This window comes from Camelus ferus, chromosome 19 (genome assembly GCF_009834535.1).
Source record: "Camelus ferus isolate YT-003-E chromosome 19, BCGSAC_Cfer_1.0, whole genome shotgun sequence".
In the NCBI taxonomy this organism is placed as follows: Eukaryota; Metazoa; Chordata; class Mammalia; order Artiodactyla; family Camelidae; genus Camelus; species Camelus ferus.
This window is the reverse complement of record NC_045714.1, coordinates 30,931,043-30,947,968: the sequence shown is the minus strand read 5'-3', so window position 1 is coordinate 30,947,968 and position 16,926 is coordinate 30,931,043. Positions and strand designations below refer to the sequence as shown.

The following is a 16,926-nucleotide window of genomic DNA, read 5'->3' as shown; positions in this document are numbered from 1 at the left end:
GCGTTAAAGTTGAAGTAACACCCAGTATCCAGTCTCCAGTCTTTCTTTAATTCACCTCCCACCTCGGGGAAACACATAAGTGTGTACCCCAAGCCTATGCCAAGATGCCTTGTAACTTGGTCGAGTTCTTCTCTTCTTTCTTTTCTTTTTTAACCATCTATTACCGAAAACCTTCAAACTGAAAGTTGAATAACGGGCCGGGTGGGGAAATAAGGCCCGACTTTGTCCCAGATTTCGCCCCGGTAGTCCCAGCGCAGGGCCGGCGCTCCAGCGGCTCTCCCCTTGGAGGGCAGGGGCTGGAGGCGCGAGCGCCCCCTCGGCGGCCGCGGGTTCCCGCCCTCGGCCCCACCCCGCCGCGGCGGCCCCGGCGCGCCGTCCACACCCCTGCGCGCTGCTCCCGCCCGCTCGGGGATCCCCGGCGAGCCGCGCCACCGAGGGGGAGGTGTTCGGCCTGGGCCGGGAGGGAGACGGCAGGCGGCAGGCGGCGTCCCCTTTAAAAGCCGCGAGCGCCGCGCCACGGCGCCGCCGCCGCCGCCGCCGCCGCCGGAGTCCTCGCCCCGCCGCGCAGCGCTGCGCCCGGCTTGCGCTGCGCCCGCCGCTCCGCTTCCCACACCCCGCCGGGGATTGGCAGCCTCCGCCGGACACCAGCCGCCGCAGGCTCCGCCGCCCACCGGAACGACCTCGGGGCGAGCGCCTCGCGGATTACTGGGGGCTCCGAGGCACCCGCGCCCGCAGACCCCGCGGGTTAGAGCGCCCGGCCGTGCGCGCCACTGCGCCGTGGCCTCGGCTGCCCCGGCCGCGCCAGAGCCGAAGACCGGCGCGCTGAGCGCTGGGGAGCCGGGAGCCGAGCCCAAGCGCCGCGATGCCGATCACCTCCCGCCGGAGCTCGGGGGCCTGAGACGCGCCGGCCGAGGTGTGATCGGACCCCAGGCTGGCCACAAAGGGCACAGCGGCTTGGCCCCAGGGCGAGGAGAGCGAGGGGAGAGCACAGCCACCCGCCTCGGCGGCCCGGGACTCGGCTCGACTCGCCGAAGAATGCGCCGGAGGACGACGGAGCGCCGGACCCGCGGTGGTTTCAACTGGCTAGCGCTAATGGGGGTGCGCTGGAGGAAGGCAGAGTGATGCGGGGGGGCAGCTCGCCCGGCCCCGAGATCGCCGCTGCGCCCTTCCCCGGACCCGGCGTCGCCCAGGATGGCTGGCCCGAGCCATGGGCCGCGGCGGAGCTAGCGCCGAGCGCCCGACCCTCGACCCCCGAGTCCCGGAGCCGGCCCCACGCGGGGCCACGCGTCCCGCGGGCGCTGGTGCCTAAGGACAACGACAGCACCAGCTTTTCCTTTCTCCCTTCCCTTCCTTGCCCCGCACTCCTCCCCCTGCTCGCTGTTGTTGTGTGTCAGCACTTGGCTGGAGACGTCTTGAACTTGCAGGGAGAATAACTTACGCTCCCTACTTCGCGCCGGTGCCTCTGCCCCAGCGGACACAGCCTCACCGCCTGCGAACCCCGCCGCCCGTCCACTCCTCCGCTGGGCCCGACCCGGAGACGCCGTTCCCCGCGTGAGGACAGGGACAGCCCGGCCGGCACCCGGGAGGAGAAGGCGGCGGCGAAGGAAGGGAACCCGGTCCCTGCGCCAGGTCCTTCAGCCAGAGCTTTTTCCATGTGGAGGCTCTTTCAATGGACGTGTCCCCGCGTGCTTCTTAGACGGTCTGCGGTCTCCTAAAGGTAGACGACGTGGGCCAGGGCCCGGGGCTTGGGGGTGGGCGCGGGGCCCGGGCAGCCTCGGCGGCTGAGCCCTTCCCCAGGTCCAGGCCCGGCCCGGAGGTAAATAGCGCTGGTCCACGTGCAGCCGAGCCCCTGCGGGGATGCCCCCATCCTACCGCCCCTGGCGACCGTCGGCTTTGCCCTCCTGGCTCGCACTCCTCCACCCCTCCTCCCTCCCCCCTCTTCAGTTTATTAGGGCTGTTAACACTTAGATGATTTTTTTTTTTAAAGTCTCAAAGAAATCACTTCGAGAGGGTGGCCCCTGGATTCCACCCGTTAGCGGCCAACCTGTACGCCTTGCCATTCTGATCCTTTCTAACTTGAAGTTTTCCGTGAGACCTGATCTTTGAACTCAGAGTCGCGTCCCATTTGGGAAATATTAGAAGTTGTGATTCTCCCTGTTTGTTTCCAGGGATGCGAGGGGGCAGTTCTTAAGTGCCACCTTGTACTGACACGTGAATTAATAGATATTAGTCATCTACGTAATCTTAGGAAGACACATGTGTTTCTTGACTGCATGGGGTGGGGGAGGTTGGGAATGGAGTGCTTGCCCTGACACCTCTGAAGTTAGAGGCGTGGGCCACAGGTGGCAAGTGACTTCGGAAGTTGTGCCCTTGAGTTTACTGGCTCTGGAAGTTATAGACCGTGTGTACCAGGAAGTCCTATACGGTGCCTCTAAGGAAGTCACATGCACCATTTGTGCGTGTTTATATGCAAGCGAGCGCTGGGCAGTGTGTGTTTGGGTTAGTTTAGGAGACAGAGAGGTGTCAGACCAAGCGGTGGTTTCCCCAGGTCTCCTGCATTGGCTGTCAGCGCGAGTGTCACACACACACACACAAAGGTGACAGTCATTGACGAGGGGTGGGGGTGGGGGACGGACAAATTTTGTCAGACAGATTGAGAACAGGACGGGAGAGGAAAAGCCACCTGGCCCTGGAACTAGGGGTCTTCCATTCTCCCAAACGTCCGAGCTTCAGCTCCTCTGACGCATCCCCGTGAGTGTTGTAAGTCAGGTGGGCACCCTGGAGGAGGAGGCAAAGTGGACCACGCGGGAACCGGGGCCGCGGGGGCGGAAGAGGGGAGGGCTGGGCGTGGAACTCCGTGACTCACGTCGGCCCTGTCCGCAGGTCGACCATGGTGGCCGGGACCCGCTGTCTTCTAGCGTTGCTGCTTCCCCAGGTCCTCCTGGGCGGCGCGGCCGGCCTCATTCCCGAGCTGGGCCGGAGGAAGTTCGCGGCGTCTGCTGGCCCCTCCTCGTCCCAGCCGTCAGACGACGTTCTGAGTGAGTTCGAGTTGCGGCTGCTCAGCATGTTCGGCCTAAAGCAGAGACCCACCCCCAGCAGGGACGCCGTAGTGCCCCCCTACATGCTGGACCTGTACCGCCGGCACTCGGGCCAGCCGGGCGCGCTCGCCCCGGACCACCGGCTGGAGAGGGCCGCCAGCCTCGCCAACACCGTGCGCAGCTTCCACCACGAAGGTGAGGCGTGGAGCCCGGGTGCTGGGGACGGAGACGGAGGCGGGGAGTCCTCCCGCAAAGCGCCCCACCGTGGGCAAACTGCGGGCGTCCCTGGAAGGGCAGCTTGGCCAGGGCGCTGCAGAAGTTTCCATTTCTGCCTCTGGAAGAACCTTTCGGAACCTGGCTTTAATGCACTGCCTGTTGGCAGGGGGGAGCCAGGGATTCCCCTTTGGTAAATCCGCACCCTTTTCCTGGCTTGCAGCCAGAAGAGAGACTCCTCCTCCAGGAACTGGAGAGAAATCAAGTGATGGGGAAGATGAGGGCAAAAGGCATGCCCCTAGTCAGCTAAACGTGCAAGAATTCCATAGGGGAGGAATGAGAAGGAGAGGGGCAGACTGGGATCCCTTTACGTCTGTTGGGAAGCCTTTGCTCTATAAATCTGCTTCTCTTGCTTAAGCCAGGGTTTCAGGCTAGACAGGGCCAAGGGCAGAATTTTCAGAGATAGTATTGAAAAATCAAAGCCCAGGGCCCCAAAGTCTTTCTAATTTACAGTAGATCTGGGCCTGGTTTGCAAGATTTCAAATCCCTATCTAATCCTCGTGGGAGATCAATTCCACAATCAATCTTACTGTGTCCACAATGACTTTCTTGTCTTGTGCTTAAATCTGAGATGAACTCCGGAGTAGAGACAAGGCTAGCAGCCTTCAGATAAAAGCTTTTGCAGCAGCTGCCTGCTTTCCTTCATGTGCATTGAAATGTGGGCTTTTTTTTTCTTTTATGATACTAGATGTGGTTTTTCTAAGGTAGGATATTTCTGCTTGTTTCATCAGAAAGGCATTTAGTAGATTTGAAATATCTTAGAGCAGCTTTTGAGATCTGTTGTACCTGAGTTCTTAGGGCAATTAGTCAAAAACATGTTCCACTTCAATTCTTTTTCTACAATTTTAAATGTCCCTCTGGCTTAACACATTCTAAACAGAGCCCGGGTTCCTTTGAGTTCTAGAGAAGGGTCCAAAGTTGTGTATCACAAACTACTTGTAGCATATTGGGGAACTGGGTGTGTAGTTCTCTTTTTCTTGCCTTGCCCGGCTGAGGTGGTCAATTTCAAGTGGAAATCTATGCTTTGATATGAACAAATCAGGAATGTCACAGCCAGGGATTTTCTCCCAGTGTGAAGGATGACATATTTGTGAGAACAGCTCTTGATAGTGGGAAGGAGTCCCAAAGGTGGGTCACATAACAAAAGGTACTTCTTCAGCGAAGAGGGGCACTGAATTGATGATCAGCTCATTTTCCAGCACATTTCTAACTGGGCTGCCCCCTGCTCGCAGAAATCAGATTTGAAATGAAATAAGAGCTCATTTTATAACTTCAGGATTCGTCCACTGGAAGCAGAAGTTGTCTGTTGTCATGTAGGAATGTTTTTGTTTATGTACATTCTATCCTCATAACCTTGGGGTGATTATAGATTCCGTTCGTCATCCCCAGCCAATGCTGATTAGAACTGTTTTCCTGGATAGAAAAGTAGTAAGAATAGCTATTTCAGCCACCTCTCCTGGTGATATAGCATGGAAACCAGTCTTTATTTTTAAGGCCGAGAAGGTACTGTGTGTCTCTTAGAACTTAAAAGACCATTCAAGTCATTTGACACCTAAAACAGTCAGTTGCATGAGGATTCCATCAGTGAAGTCTGCATATATATTTCTCCTTCCTCTAAAAGTGGCTTGATCGCTAAACAGCCTAGAAATTAAATACGTGTGCTCTTTAAACTTAAGTAGCATGCTTGAGTTTATGTCAGAATTTATATCTTTTAAAGTGTAAATGTTATGTGCAGAATACTACAGAAGTTACCAACTGCTTAAAATCAACTTGCCAGTAACTTCAGATCACGATGCATTTAGATGGCTTAGAGAAAAGCTACGTAATAATTGTCCCAAATTTCAACGAGTCTACCTCTTTTCTTATTATGACTATCATTAGGCTACAAATTGCCCTTTTTTGAAGACCATGTCATTTTTGTGTAACCCAGGATTTGGTTTTTATAAACATCCTGTGCCATGCATGGCACTAAAAAAAAAAAAAAAAATCTTTTAATAAACCATGTGATTAAGGCTGCAGGCTTAAGAGCAGAATTTGGTTCATAGAGCCTTCATGGACATTTCTTTGGTAAAGGATCAAAGGACCTGATTATATGAATTACCTGTTGGTGTTGTCTGTGGGTGGGATCTGGGCGATTTGGTGAAATACAAGACAAGAGATACCATAATAGAGTTTTCTCAACCAATGTGTGAAGATAGTTGGGACTACATGTGGTAGGTGGCCTGACACAGAAATTACCAGTTGTCATTTCTCCTATTAAATTTTGTCTAGTCCTTTCTACAGCGGCTTTTATTCAGGAGAGCCTAAGGGCTGCAAAAATTATTTTCCAAAGTTGTTACAGAGTGTTTCAGCTGCGTAGGCCTTTCAAAGCTGCCACTGAGGGCAGAAAAGTCACTTCTCCAACTGGAAAGAGCGTTTTGTGCTTCACTTGCAGTTAAAAACACATGGAAATTGGTTGGCTTCACTGGCCCCACAAAAAAAAAAAATCTTTATACTTTCTTGTCGGATTGGAATATGGAAGGACCACTCTCCAGACTCTGAAGGACGCAGTTCTTGTTTTGCACGAAATAACTGAATTATTTGCATGTATGAATAAAGCTTTGAAATAGAAATGAATCCTGTTCCCATAAGTGTAATTTTCGTGACCATATCCACTTAAAAGGAAAATTCAAGAAACAACCATTGCCCTGTGAAGGAGCACTTGTATCACAGATTCCCAGTGCAGCTAAAGGATTTGGATGCATACACCTGGGAAGCCACCAAGTGCTCACCTGGGGTGCTTCCCTGGTATCCTCAGGTTATCTCAGTGTAATTACAAAGGGCCCCATTAGGTAGAACAGGCATTCTGTTTGGAAATGCTCATAGAGATGGAAGCTTTGTGCCCAGTGATAGTTCTTGGACTAACGTTTTCTCTGCTACTTTTTTTTTTAAATGTTTCCTTTCTCTTCCCTCTTGACCCCTTCTCATTGGGCTGTTTTGTCTCCTTCTAGAGTTGCTCTTTGTGTATTTCACGAAGTAGACAACAGCAAGAGGGTACTGGGTCATTCCAAAGGTGCTGGAGCTCAGGGTGGGCAGAGGCCAAATCAGGGTGAATGACCGTGACCTTGCTTTTTTAGCTGCCACCTTTGTTGTCTTTGTTTTTTAGCTGATTCATTTTAACCTTTTGTAATTTATCTTTTTTTTTTCCGCCTTGATATATCCATTCTGTTATCATTATTTTATATTGTGGAAAATATTCTTTATTATCCTCTGCTACTTTTATTTCAGGGTAGCGATTTCCAACCTTACTGATTTGCTAGAACATTCCCAGGTTTCTGTTGTTGTTTCCTTAACGGGCATTTTTTGGTCCAAAGAGTGTTGCCAAGTTCTCAAAATATAATGACAGCTCACTTTTTGCTAAAACTCGTTATGCTGTTGGACTAAAGTCAGCCACAAAATATCAAGATCTTGGTTCCAGACAAGATCTGTGTGTCCCAGGGGTCCCTGCCACCCTACTTTTCTGCTTACTTAATTTTCTCTGCTCTCTCCACCATTCTTGGGAGTATATTTCTATCCCTTTAGTTGGGACAGAACTCACACTCTGGTTATCCTTGTATTAAATATAAATCTACCTCTACTAGTTTTGGCTTTTGCTTGAGTTTTTGTCTCCTCCCCTATGTTAGATGGTGCCGTCTAGTGGCCAGAAACTTGGGACCTGCTGTAGACTCAAGTTCATAGCTATGCTCTTCACTTACTAGCTCTGTGACCTTAGGAAAGTCACCAAACCTCTCTGAGCTCCAACTATTTCATTTCCGAGATGGAGCTAGTCATAGTTCCTCTCTAATCAATTCATCGTAAGATAATTGATATCAAATTCTTAGTGCCACACTTGGCACAAACAGGCATTCAGTCATGGTCGTGGTGACTTCCTTCCTTATGTCCTATTCTCCCTTGGTCTAGGGATGAGAGGCTAGGCAGACCCATGCTAGCGAAGGGAATCAGTCCATCTTTTGGATTAGTTAGCTGCAGAAGAATAATTGGCAGTGTGGATGATTAAATTAGAACTTCACTTTTGGAGGAGAGGTCGAATGTCATTGTTACCTTATTTTTCTTTACTTTCTCTCATTTTTGCAGCCATAGTTGCGTCTATTTGGATAAGAACTTAGAAGTTCAGGAACCCATGTCTAAGACAGGCTGGAATCCTCAAATCCCTTGGCAAGTGCAGCTTACTCAACAAAGGTTATTTACAGAGAATTAATAACTGTATAAGCCTCCAAAAAAGCATACATTACCTATTTAGGTAAATGGCCGTATTTTCAGAATTCCCCGGCTTGATGTGATGGTTTGCAGCTTTTTTTCTTTACTTCCTTGCAGACGGGTTCTGATTCTTTTCTCTCTTCAAGAGACAATTCATGCTCCCTTGCAGATCAAAGGAAAGGGTGGTAGGTGCCCTAACCTTGGCCAGTTGTTCTCTTGGGTTTGGGGGTTCCTGTGACCTTCTGACTTATCTCTTGTGACCTGAGTCTGCAGTCAGGGGTGTTGTCATGGAGGCCTTTGTATTAAGGAGGGACACGGGTCCTTCAGGGATTAGGTTGACTGAGATGAAGCTGCAAAATTGGAGAAGGATCTTCACTTTACTTGTTAATATTTTAATAGTGTAATTTTTTTTCCTTTGCAAGTGATTATCCTTTTTGCCACTTACCTCCAATGAGATTTTGAAGCACGTGAAATTGCTTTTTTATGTTAAATCCAGTTGAATGGTGGCAGTTTTATATAATTCCGTCTTTAATTGGTCTTTTTGGAGGATTATTGCTCCATTTTATGCCACTTTTATACCCATCTTCTTTACTTTGTTTACTTGTCTCTCAGGCTTGCATTGGAGATTGTTTCTTCATCTTTATCCTGGCTCTGTGTGTGTGTGTTTATAATTTCTTTTTTTATGGATTTGAATTCAGTTTTGTTGTAATCGTGATTTCTTTGGGCACCTTTGTTAACCCTGCTGTTCAGCAAATGCCCTGCATAATGTGCCTTTCTTCCCCTTCTTTCAAAGAAAAGAGTATGCTTTTAGGTGTGCTGGTATCAGCGAAGTCCGTCGCCCGGGTCCCAGTCAGGCTTTGTGTCATCATGTCTAGAGGACGCCGCTGATTTTTGTACACTTCTTTTCCCTCTGCTAGCTGGTGGCTTCTCTGCTGCAAGAAAGCCTTCAGCAGAAACATCAGAGGGCTCCTGAGTTGCAGGGAGGAGGGGAAAGAAAGGGCTAAACACAGTCCTTGATACTCAAAGCCACAAAGGAGAGCCCTGGTTAGATTGGTGGGAGGATTATTTTAAAAATAGTGCCTGGCCCTGAGTACCATTAGCTGACAGTGGGGTTTAGAGTGTGCTCGGCTCCCGAAAGGTACCCCTCCAGGTGCAGGTGTGCGGGCACCAGGTGCTGGTGGAGAACCCGCTCCCAGGCCTGATGGCTCCCTGTCCAAGTACCTGAGGTTTAGATCTTCCTGTTATGAGTCTGCTGCTCACCTATGGCCTCAACTCGTATTTTTTGGCCGATGCTAACGGTTCATCTATTCATTTTTATATTATTTAACAAAAAATACATTTCTGGCAATGGATACTTGAATGTGAAAACATCCTTTAAAGCCTTTACGCTCAAAGGGCGCTTCAGCAGCACACAGCATCCCCTCGCCTGCGAGCTGGCTAGAAATGCTGAATCTCGGCACCACCCTCGACTCACCCACTGAATCAGAATCTGCTTTTGAAGATTTAAGGCGTCTGAGGTGTTGTGCTTGAAGGTTAGAGTTGGAGAAGCGTCGCATTAAAGCATTCCTCCATAATTCGGTATAAACTGCCCCTGTTGACCTCTGGCTTTTCACTTAGCTTGCAGTGGTGACTGTTGCTTTGACGGTGAAGGTTCACACCGGTAGAACCTTTGAGCGAGTGATCTGATGTGATTGTCCTCTGCTGAGGCATCTCAGTTCTGTGAGCAAGGCATAACTATGGGGTTTAGGAGAAATGCAATCATAAAATGAATGAAAATAGGGTTTCCTCTTAGGGTGATGACATGGAAATATGGCCAGATAGACTTTGTTCGCACTCAGGTTGGATCCTGAATGAAGCAGGTGAAATCTGTGGACAGCGAGATGACAGGATGTGGTAAAGCTAGAAGAAAATAAACCCAGATAGGTCAGATTCCAGTGCTGTTTACTCTCAGTTTAATGGTAATGTGTACCTTTGATGATTTGCAGACCGCGCAACATTCAATGTGATGTGTTATGTTTTATTGTTTACTTCAAAAACAGTACTCCTTAAAATTGAAATTCCAGTATTTTAAATCAGAAAGAACTTTTATGTATAGGCCACTGAATGACTATTTTGAAATAATGATAATAGATATAAAATGATTATTCTGTAATAGATTAACCCTTGGATTGTGAATATCATAATGGTATTTCTGAAGATTTTTATACTTTTTTTGGGTTTTATTTCTATCCTACAGCCTATTATTGAATAGGTGTATATTTTTAATAAGGCTTATTTTTTTTAAAAGATAAGGGAATTACAAGCAAAGGAGAGTCACTTTTTTCTTCCAGAAGCATCTGAAATGAGATTTTGATTTTTGAGGTCATAAGGAGGTGAGAGAACAGAGCTGGGAAGTTATTTCTCTTGAAATTGTCTAGCCTTAATTACTACAGTGTCCTGGTACCACCCTTACGTTCCCAAAGAAGTAGATCCCTATAAATGCCTTTGTCTCTGGACTTTTGAGTAAAATAGTAGGGTGTACTTTGCAAAATGTCATCGCTGATGTTGAGTTTCAGAGTCTTTAATTAGGAAACTGAAATCTGTATATCGAGATTTGTAAATCATCTAAATTGCAGAGTAATGTTTTAGAATACCGCTTAAGGGATTGACATTAAAGCCTTTTTCTTTTTAAGAAATGCAATAATTTCCTCAAATCCTCACTCATTAGACCTCGACTAACTATAGTGCTGACTTTTTTTTCTTTTTTTTTTTTTGCCCTAAAGTCTGTGAATTCCAAAGAAATGCTTCACCATCTCCCCCATTATTACAGCCACCTGGAAGCAGTATTCATGTGTTGGATTAAAAGCATAACAATGAATTGTGAAATTTTGTTTCCTGGTAGGCATGTTGGCATAAATGTACAGAAAAGGGAGAATCCTTTTTTATCTAAAGGGGAAATTTAAATTTTCTGGTTGCAGACTTCTACGTGGGTTAAATCAAACCCCGAAGTGAGGTTCGTAAATCCTCGTGTTCCGTCAGATTGTCTTTACTTGTCTTACTGAATGACTTTTTTTCCCCCCTTCTTCATCTCAAATTAGAATCTTTGGAAGAACTACCAGAAGCGAGTGGAAAAACAACCCGGCGATTCTTCTTTAATTTGACTTCTATCCCCACTGAAGAGTTTGTCACCTCGGCAGAACTTCAAGTCTTTCGGGAACAGATGCAGGAAACTTTGGAAAACAATAGCAGTTTCCATCATCGAATTAATATTTATGAAATTCTGAAACCTGCGACAGCCAGCTCGAAGTTCCCGGTGACCAGACTCTTGGACACCAGGCTGGTGACCCCGAACGCCAGCAGGTGGGAGAGTTTTGACGTCACCCCCGCGGTGATGAGGTGGACCTCGCAGGGGCTGGCCAACCACGGCTTTGTCGTGGAAGTGGCCCACCCGGAGGAGGGCCACGGGGCCTCCAGGAGGCATGTTCGGATTAGCAGGTCTTTGCACCCAGATGAGCACAGCTGGTCACAGATCAGGCCCCTGCTAGTAACTTTCGGCCACGATGGGAAGGGACACCCCCTCCACAAGAGAGAAAAGCGCCAAGCGAAGCACAAACAGCGGAAACGCCTTAAGTCCAGCTGTAAGAGACACCCTTTGTACGTGGACTTTAGTGACGTGGGCTGGAATGACTGGATCGTGGCCCCCCCGGGGTATCATGCCTTTTACTGCCACGGAGAGTGTCCCTTTCCCCTGGCCGATCACCTGAACTCCACTAACCATGCCATCGTCCAGACGTTGGTCAACTCAGTGAACTCTAAGATTCCCAAGGCATGCTGTGTCCCCACGGAACTCAGCGCCATCTCCATGCTGTACCTTGATGAAAATGAAAAGGTGGTATTAAAGAACTATCAGGACATGGTTGTGGAGGGTTGTGGGTGTCGTTAGCGCAGCAAAAGAAAATAAATATATATATATATATATATATATATATATATATATATATATATATTTTAGAAAAAAGTAAAAAAAACAAAAAAAAAAAAACCAAAAAAAAACAAAACCAAGTTGACACTTTAATATTTCCCAATGAAGACTTTATTTATGGAATGGAATGGAGAAAAAAAAAAAACACAGCTATTTTGAAAATATATTTATATCTACAAAAAGAAGTTGGGAAAACAAATATTTTAATCAGAGAATTATTCCTTAAAGATTTTTAAAATGTATTTAGTTGTACATTTTATATGGGTTCAACCCCAGCACATGAAGTATAATGGTCAGATTTATTTTGTATTTATTTACTATTATAACCACTTTTTAGGAAAAATAGCTAATTTGTATTTATATGTAATCAAAAGAAGTATTGGGTTTGTACATAATTTTCCAAAAAAATTGTAGTTTTCAGTTGTGTGTATTTAAGATGAAAAGTCTACATGGAAGGTTACTCTGGCAAAGTGCTTAGCACATTTGCTTTTTTTTTTTTTTTTTTTTTGCAGTGCTACTGTTAAGGTCACAAGTTCAAGTCCAGAAAAAAAAAAGTGGATAATCCACTCTGCTGACTTTCAAGATTATTATATTATTCAATTCTCAGGAATGTTGCAGAGTGATTGTCCAGTCCATGAGAACTTACGTCCTTATTAGGTGGAATATTTGGATAAGAACCAGACATTGCTGATCTGATCTAGAAACCCTTCCCCCACCCCTTAATTTGCAGAAAGAATAAAGCAGGACAGATAGAAATAATTAGGCAAACAATGAACCTGCAGGGAAGTGAATGATGGTTTGTTCTTCTTTCCTAAACTAGTGACGCCTTCAAAGGGGCTGGTCTGGCCAAAGTATTAAATAAAACGTAAGATTTCATCATTAATGATATTGTGGTCATGTATATTTAAAATTGGTATCTAATGGCCCTCATGAAGAATTGGAAATTAATTTCTAGTTACCTTTTGCCTCACCTGGGGGCCCTTTACGCTTAGAAAGACTCGGTTTTCTCACTTTGCCCAACACACAGCAAACCTGTGCCCATCAGTGTTTTCCTCCCACCCCTGTCCTCTGTTGGATCAGCTTGCTTTTCTTCCCAAGGTTGTGTGTTTGAACACATTTCTCCAAATGTTAAACCTATTTCAGATAATAAATATCAAAGCTCTGGCATCTCATTCTATAAAGTCCAACCTGTAAGATAAAATGGTGCATTTGTACGGCGTTCACAAAGATTACCTTGTGTTTGCGTGTTTTGCTTCTGAGGTTACTTGTTCATGGAGAAAAGTAGGGACGAGCGAGGAATGGTTGGAAATTTGCAGGCAAGTCCTTGGATCATTCCTGGGAATATCAATGGTTTAGCGTTTCACATGAACCTCTTCAGGGCAGAAAGATTTAAGAGAAAAACCGAAGCTCCAAAACAAGCAGAACCTGGGGAAGCCAAGATAAAGTTTCAGAGATGATATGCTGTGTAACAGGAGCGACTGTGCCAAAAAATTAGAAAGGGAAAGTGTCTGAGATCAGACTCTGCAAGGACATCTGCCAACTGGACGAAAGCCCAAACAGAATGAAGCCAAATTAGGCCGCTCAGAATGAACACTTCGCAGTGGCAGGGCTTCTGTGCTCAGGTTGGAATCAGACCCAAGAAGGGGTTCGGTGGGTCTGTTTGCGTGGCCAGGGAACCCAGAACGCTCCCCCACTATTTTACTGGAAGTGTCTTAAGGTCAGTTCCTGGGACTTTGTGTCACCTCTGATCCTTCTGTGATTGGTGAGGCCTTGTTCTAACTTCCTTTCCTAGCACTGCTTTAGAATTACCCGCCCCCCCCAAAAGAAAGAGTGGTAAAGGACAAGACTGTTATCATCAGTTCTTCCCAGGAATTAACTTGTGACGACCATGTTACATTTTGGGTTACATTTTGGGTGTGATAGGTTTAGCGTTTATTTTGAGATGATGTAGATCACACTTTTAAATTCAGAGGAGTTCTCTTTTACCCCTTCCACTTTTAAAGTCTTTTTGTTTCTTTTTATCCCTATCCTGTTGTTCTTGTGTATCATTGGTACCACACCCATGTGTGGAGGGTGAGATCGCCTCTGTCCCCCACACAGTCTTCGCATCTTAAAAAATTATGTTTTCTCACCTCCAAAGCCTCTAGATGAGAATGTGAAAGAACAGCACAAGAATTTCCCTACAATGGCAGTTTCATCCCTTCTACGTCTCTGCTTCATTGGTTCTGATTGTCTTGGTTAAAATGGTTCTCAAATGGGTTCTCTTGCATGATATATACACCTGTATAAATCTATATAGACATATATGTGTAATATATATAAATATATATACAAATATATGTGTAAATATATATACAAATGTGTAAATACAGAAATATATACACAAATATATCTGTAAATATAGAGACATGTAATATATATAAATATACATATGAAGCATATGAAGATACACATAATATGTATTACATATATAGATGATGGCATTTTCTGTTTGGTTTCAGAGATTTGCAAGAGTTGAGGACTCTGACCTCTTGGCAGCTCATTTGAGAAACAATATCTGACATATATTCTCCGTTTCTTGCATTTTTGCTCATGTCCTTCATTCTGCAGAAGAAAGTGTCTTAACTAACCCCATGACACTGACTGACTGTCTTCTTGAATCTTCAGTCACTATTCTGTAGGAACCTTTGGATCCTTTTAGAGTTGGTTTTTTAAAAACAAAATGCAGAAAGTTTCTGAATTTGGGGAGATCACCTTTCATTGATTTGAATTGTGTCATCTGATTTGGTGCCTGTCTGGGCTGCGTGTGCCTCCCTGGCATGGATTTACCCTGTATGGCAGGCCCAGGTTGCTCTGTTTATTTATTTATTTTTTGCCTTCAAAACTGGGGAGGAGGAAGATGAGTGGTTTACAAATTTATCTGTTTCCAGTTTTTCATAATTTCTACTCCAATTGCTGCTTTATTTTTAAAATATGTATATTTATATAGTATGTATAATATATATATTATAGTATTATATATAATATTTATATATAGTGGCTATATATATATAAATATAGTATTATATACATATATACTATATATATAATATATATGTTATTTTTATATATATATAGTGGCTAACTTTTGTTAATCTCAAACTCCCAAATTGCTGCTTTAAATTGTACCTTAAGAGGCCAAGAGTGGAGAGGTGATCTCTAAAGCTGGTCTGTGGAGCAAGGGACATAATACTAGCTAATCTGAAGTGTCCCATATTGTTTTCCTCAATTTTTCACTGGAGGTAGAAAAATCATTTGTGCAATTCAAAGCGCTTTTAAAAATAGTGTATTTCTATTTAGAGTCATGTTAGTGTTAAGATATCAGGTCACTGAATGTTAGATGCCACTAACCACCCCCACCCCCACCACCAATCTATTATAAAGCAAAAAGAACATAGCCTTGCAGTAAAGAACAATTTAAATGTAGATTAAGTGTGACATGGATGGGCAGCCACAAAGAAGTAAGAATGCCCCGGCGCTATTCTGTTCCTTTTCTGTTTTATTTTTTGCAGGGGGTGGGTAGAGTAAAATGGGAGATAAATGTAGGTCTGTTTCACTCAGGTAAATTGCTTTTCCTCTTTCCTCCACCCCACTGACATAAATTACAGCCTTATGGTATTCTCTGGGGCAGAGTTTTCTGACCATCTCCCTGCCCTGCAAACTTCAAAGTGAACTGCTACCTCACTAGGGGAACCGATGCTCTAAATAAAACTTCCTAGATTTTGACGTGCGGCCGAAATCACCAGTACTGCCTGCGGGAGAATGCGACGTTAACGTGTACACAGAGCCCCGGGGATCATGTTATGACACGGGTTCTGTTCGAGGAGTCCGGAGCCGGGGCCTGGGATTCTGCATTTCTGACACGCTCCCAGGTGAAGCTGTCCTTAAACCACCAGCCCAAGGTCTTACATGTTGCGAGAAAGGCTCTAAGAACTCTTCCCAATCACAGCAGGAGAAAGTTGGACAGAGTTTAGGTCCCTCTCTAAGGAGGAGCATGGAAAAGAAAAACAAATCCTGTGCATGGGGTGACATTTTGGACATATTTTCTATGAAATGATGTCCTCAATACTTTTTTCAAAGGCATTCTTTTCCCCCCACAAGATGACTGGCAATTTTGTGTTCGAGCCACCCTCAGACATGAAAACACTTGGTTGCCTATCTTGTAAAATCTGCTTGGCTGGCTTGCTTGGGCACGTACGCAGTCAGTTCAGTCAAATGCATGTCAGTACATCTGTGTGGATGGGGGAGCAGGTGCAAGCCCTTAACGTACTTTTAAAAAGTTTAACGCTTAAGTCAGTCCACTGAGTTGATCCCGTGTGATCTGAGTGCCAAGCGTCTGAGTTAAAAATTTTCCCTTTGAAGGCAGCAAATAGATGTCATACATTTGAAGCATTTGTTTATACTAAAAATGATGCTTGATTTTTTTCCCCCCCAAGTTCTAAGACAGTTCACTGCACAGCACCATTGAGCCTAGAGGGTAATATATAGCTTCCCAAACTGGTATTTGAGGTTTGATTTAGTGGATATTGGAATTTGTGATGCCAAGGATGGCTTCGAATAAGGTGCTGAAATGAATGGGCTCAGGCTAGGACAAGCAAAAAGACCTGATTTCCCTCAAAGGGGCTCAGCAAAGAAATCACTTTGTCTTGGTCTCTCCTTTTCAGCAAAATGCCCTAGAGAAAGTCATCTGCTTAATAGCCTCATTTTCCTGTTCCGGGGAAGCACTTTGAAGGTTTCTTACAAGCAACTCAGATTTGAGCATTTGTTGAAGAAATGCTGGAATGAATGAATCTCTAATCTCAAATACACACTTTATAAATATAGACATACACACACACATATATATTCTTTTTCTCTTTTTTCTCTATAATATATACACACACACACATATATTTATATATATGTATGTATATCTCCATCCCAGGGAGATAATTTTTTGACTCATTCCTGTCTGGGGTCCAAATGCTGTGTGTAAGTTACTAAGTTTTATCCGTTGGGTTTATCATCTGGTTTCAGTCTCCACATTTTGGGCTGGGTCCCTCCGAGGTGCCCCAGGCACTGACCTGACGGCCACTTGGAGCCCGCATTTGCCCCGCGCGCCCCCCGGGCCCCACTCCCAGCAGCGCCAGGGCTTCATTCCCGCTGCGGTGTGTCCTGCGAGGGGACCTCTCTGCAAACCTCCGATTGCTTAAAGCTTCTCATCTGGACTGCATTTACCCTGGAACTGCTTGGCCACAACACTATGAGAGAATAATTATTGAACTATCTTACTGTACAGCTATTTCCAAATTGTTGACTTTTTATTGATTTCAGGAGGCAAGCTAATTGCCCCATGGCAACTCGATGTGAGCGTTTAATGAAGATCAGGAAACAGAGTTT

General features: G+C 45.6%; 1 protein-coding gene across 1 annotated transcript; it reads left to right on the top strand.

The window, feature by feature from the left end:
* Positions 1–526: 526 nt before the first annotated feature.
* Positions 527–12,680, top strand: BMP2 (bone morphogenetic protein 2). The gene is made up of 3 exons (XM_032461853.1): positions 527–1,717; positions 2,884–3,233; positions 10,625–12,680. Exons 2-3 carry the CDS (start codon positions 2,891–2,893, stop codon positions 11,467–11,469), a joined length of 1,188 nt encoding a protein of 395 aa, XP_032317744.1. The 5' UTR covers positions 527–1,717; positions 2,884–2,890; the 3' UTR covers positions 11,470–12,680.
* Positions 12,681–16,926: the final 4,246 nt, after the last annotated feature.

Excerpts from the sequence above, each read along its gene's own strand:
- BMP2 (XM_032461853.1), top strand. The coding sequence starts at position 2,891 with ATGGTGGCCGGGACCCGCTGTCTTCTAGCGTTGCTGCTTCCCCAGGTC. Across the intron at positions 3,234-10,624 it reads GCGCAGCTTCCACCACGAAG|AATCTTTGGAAGAACTACCA; the intron begins GTGAGGCGTGGA and ends ATCTCAAATTAG.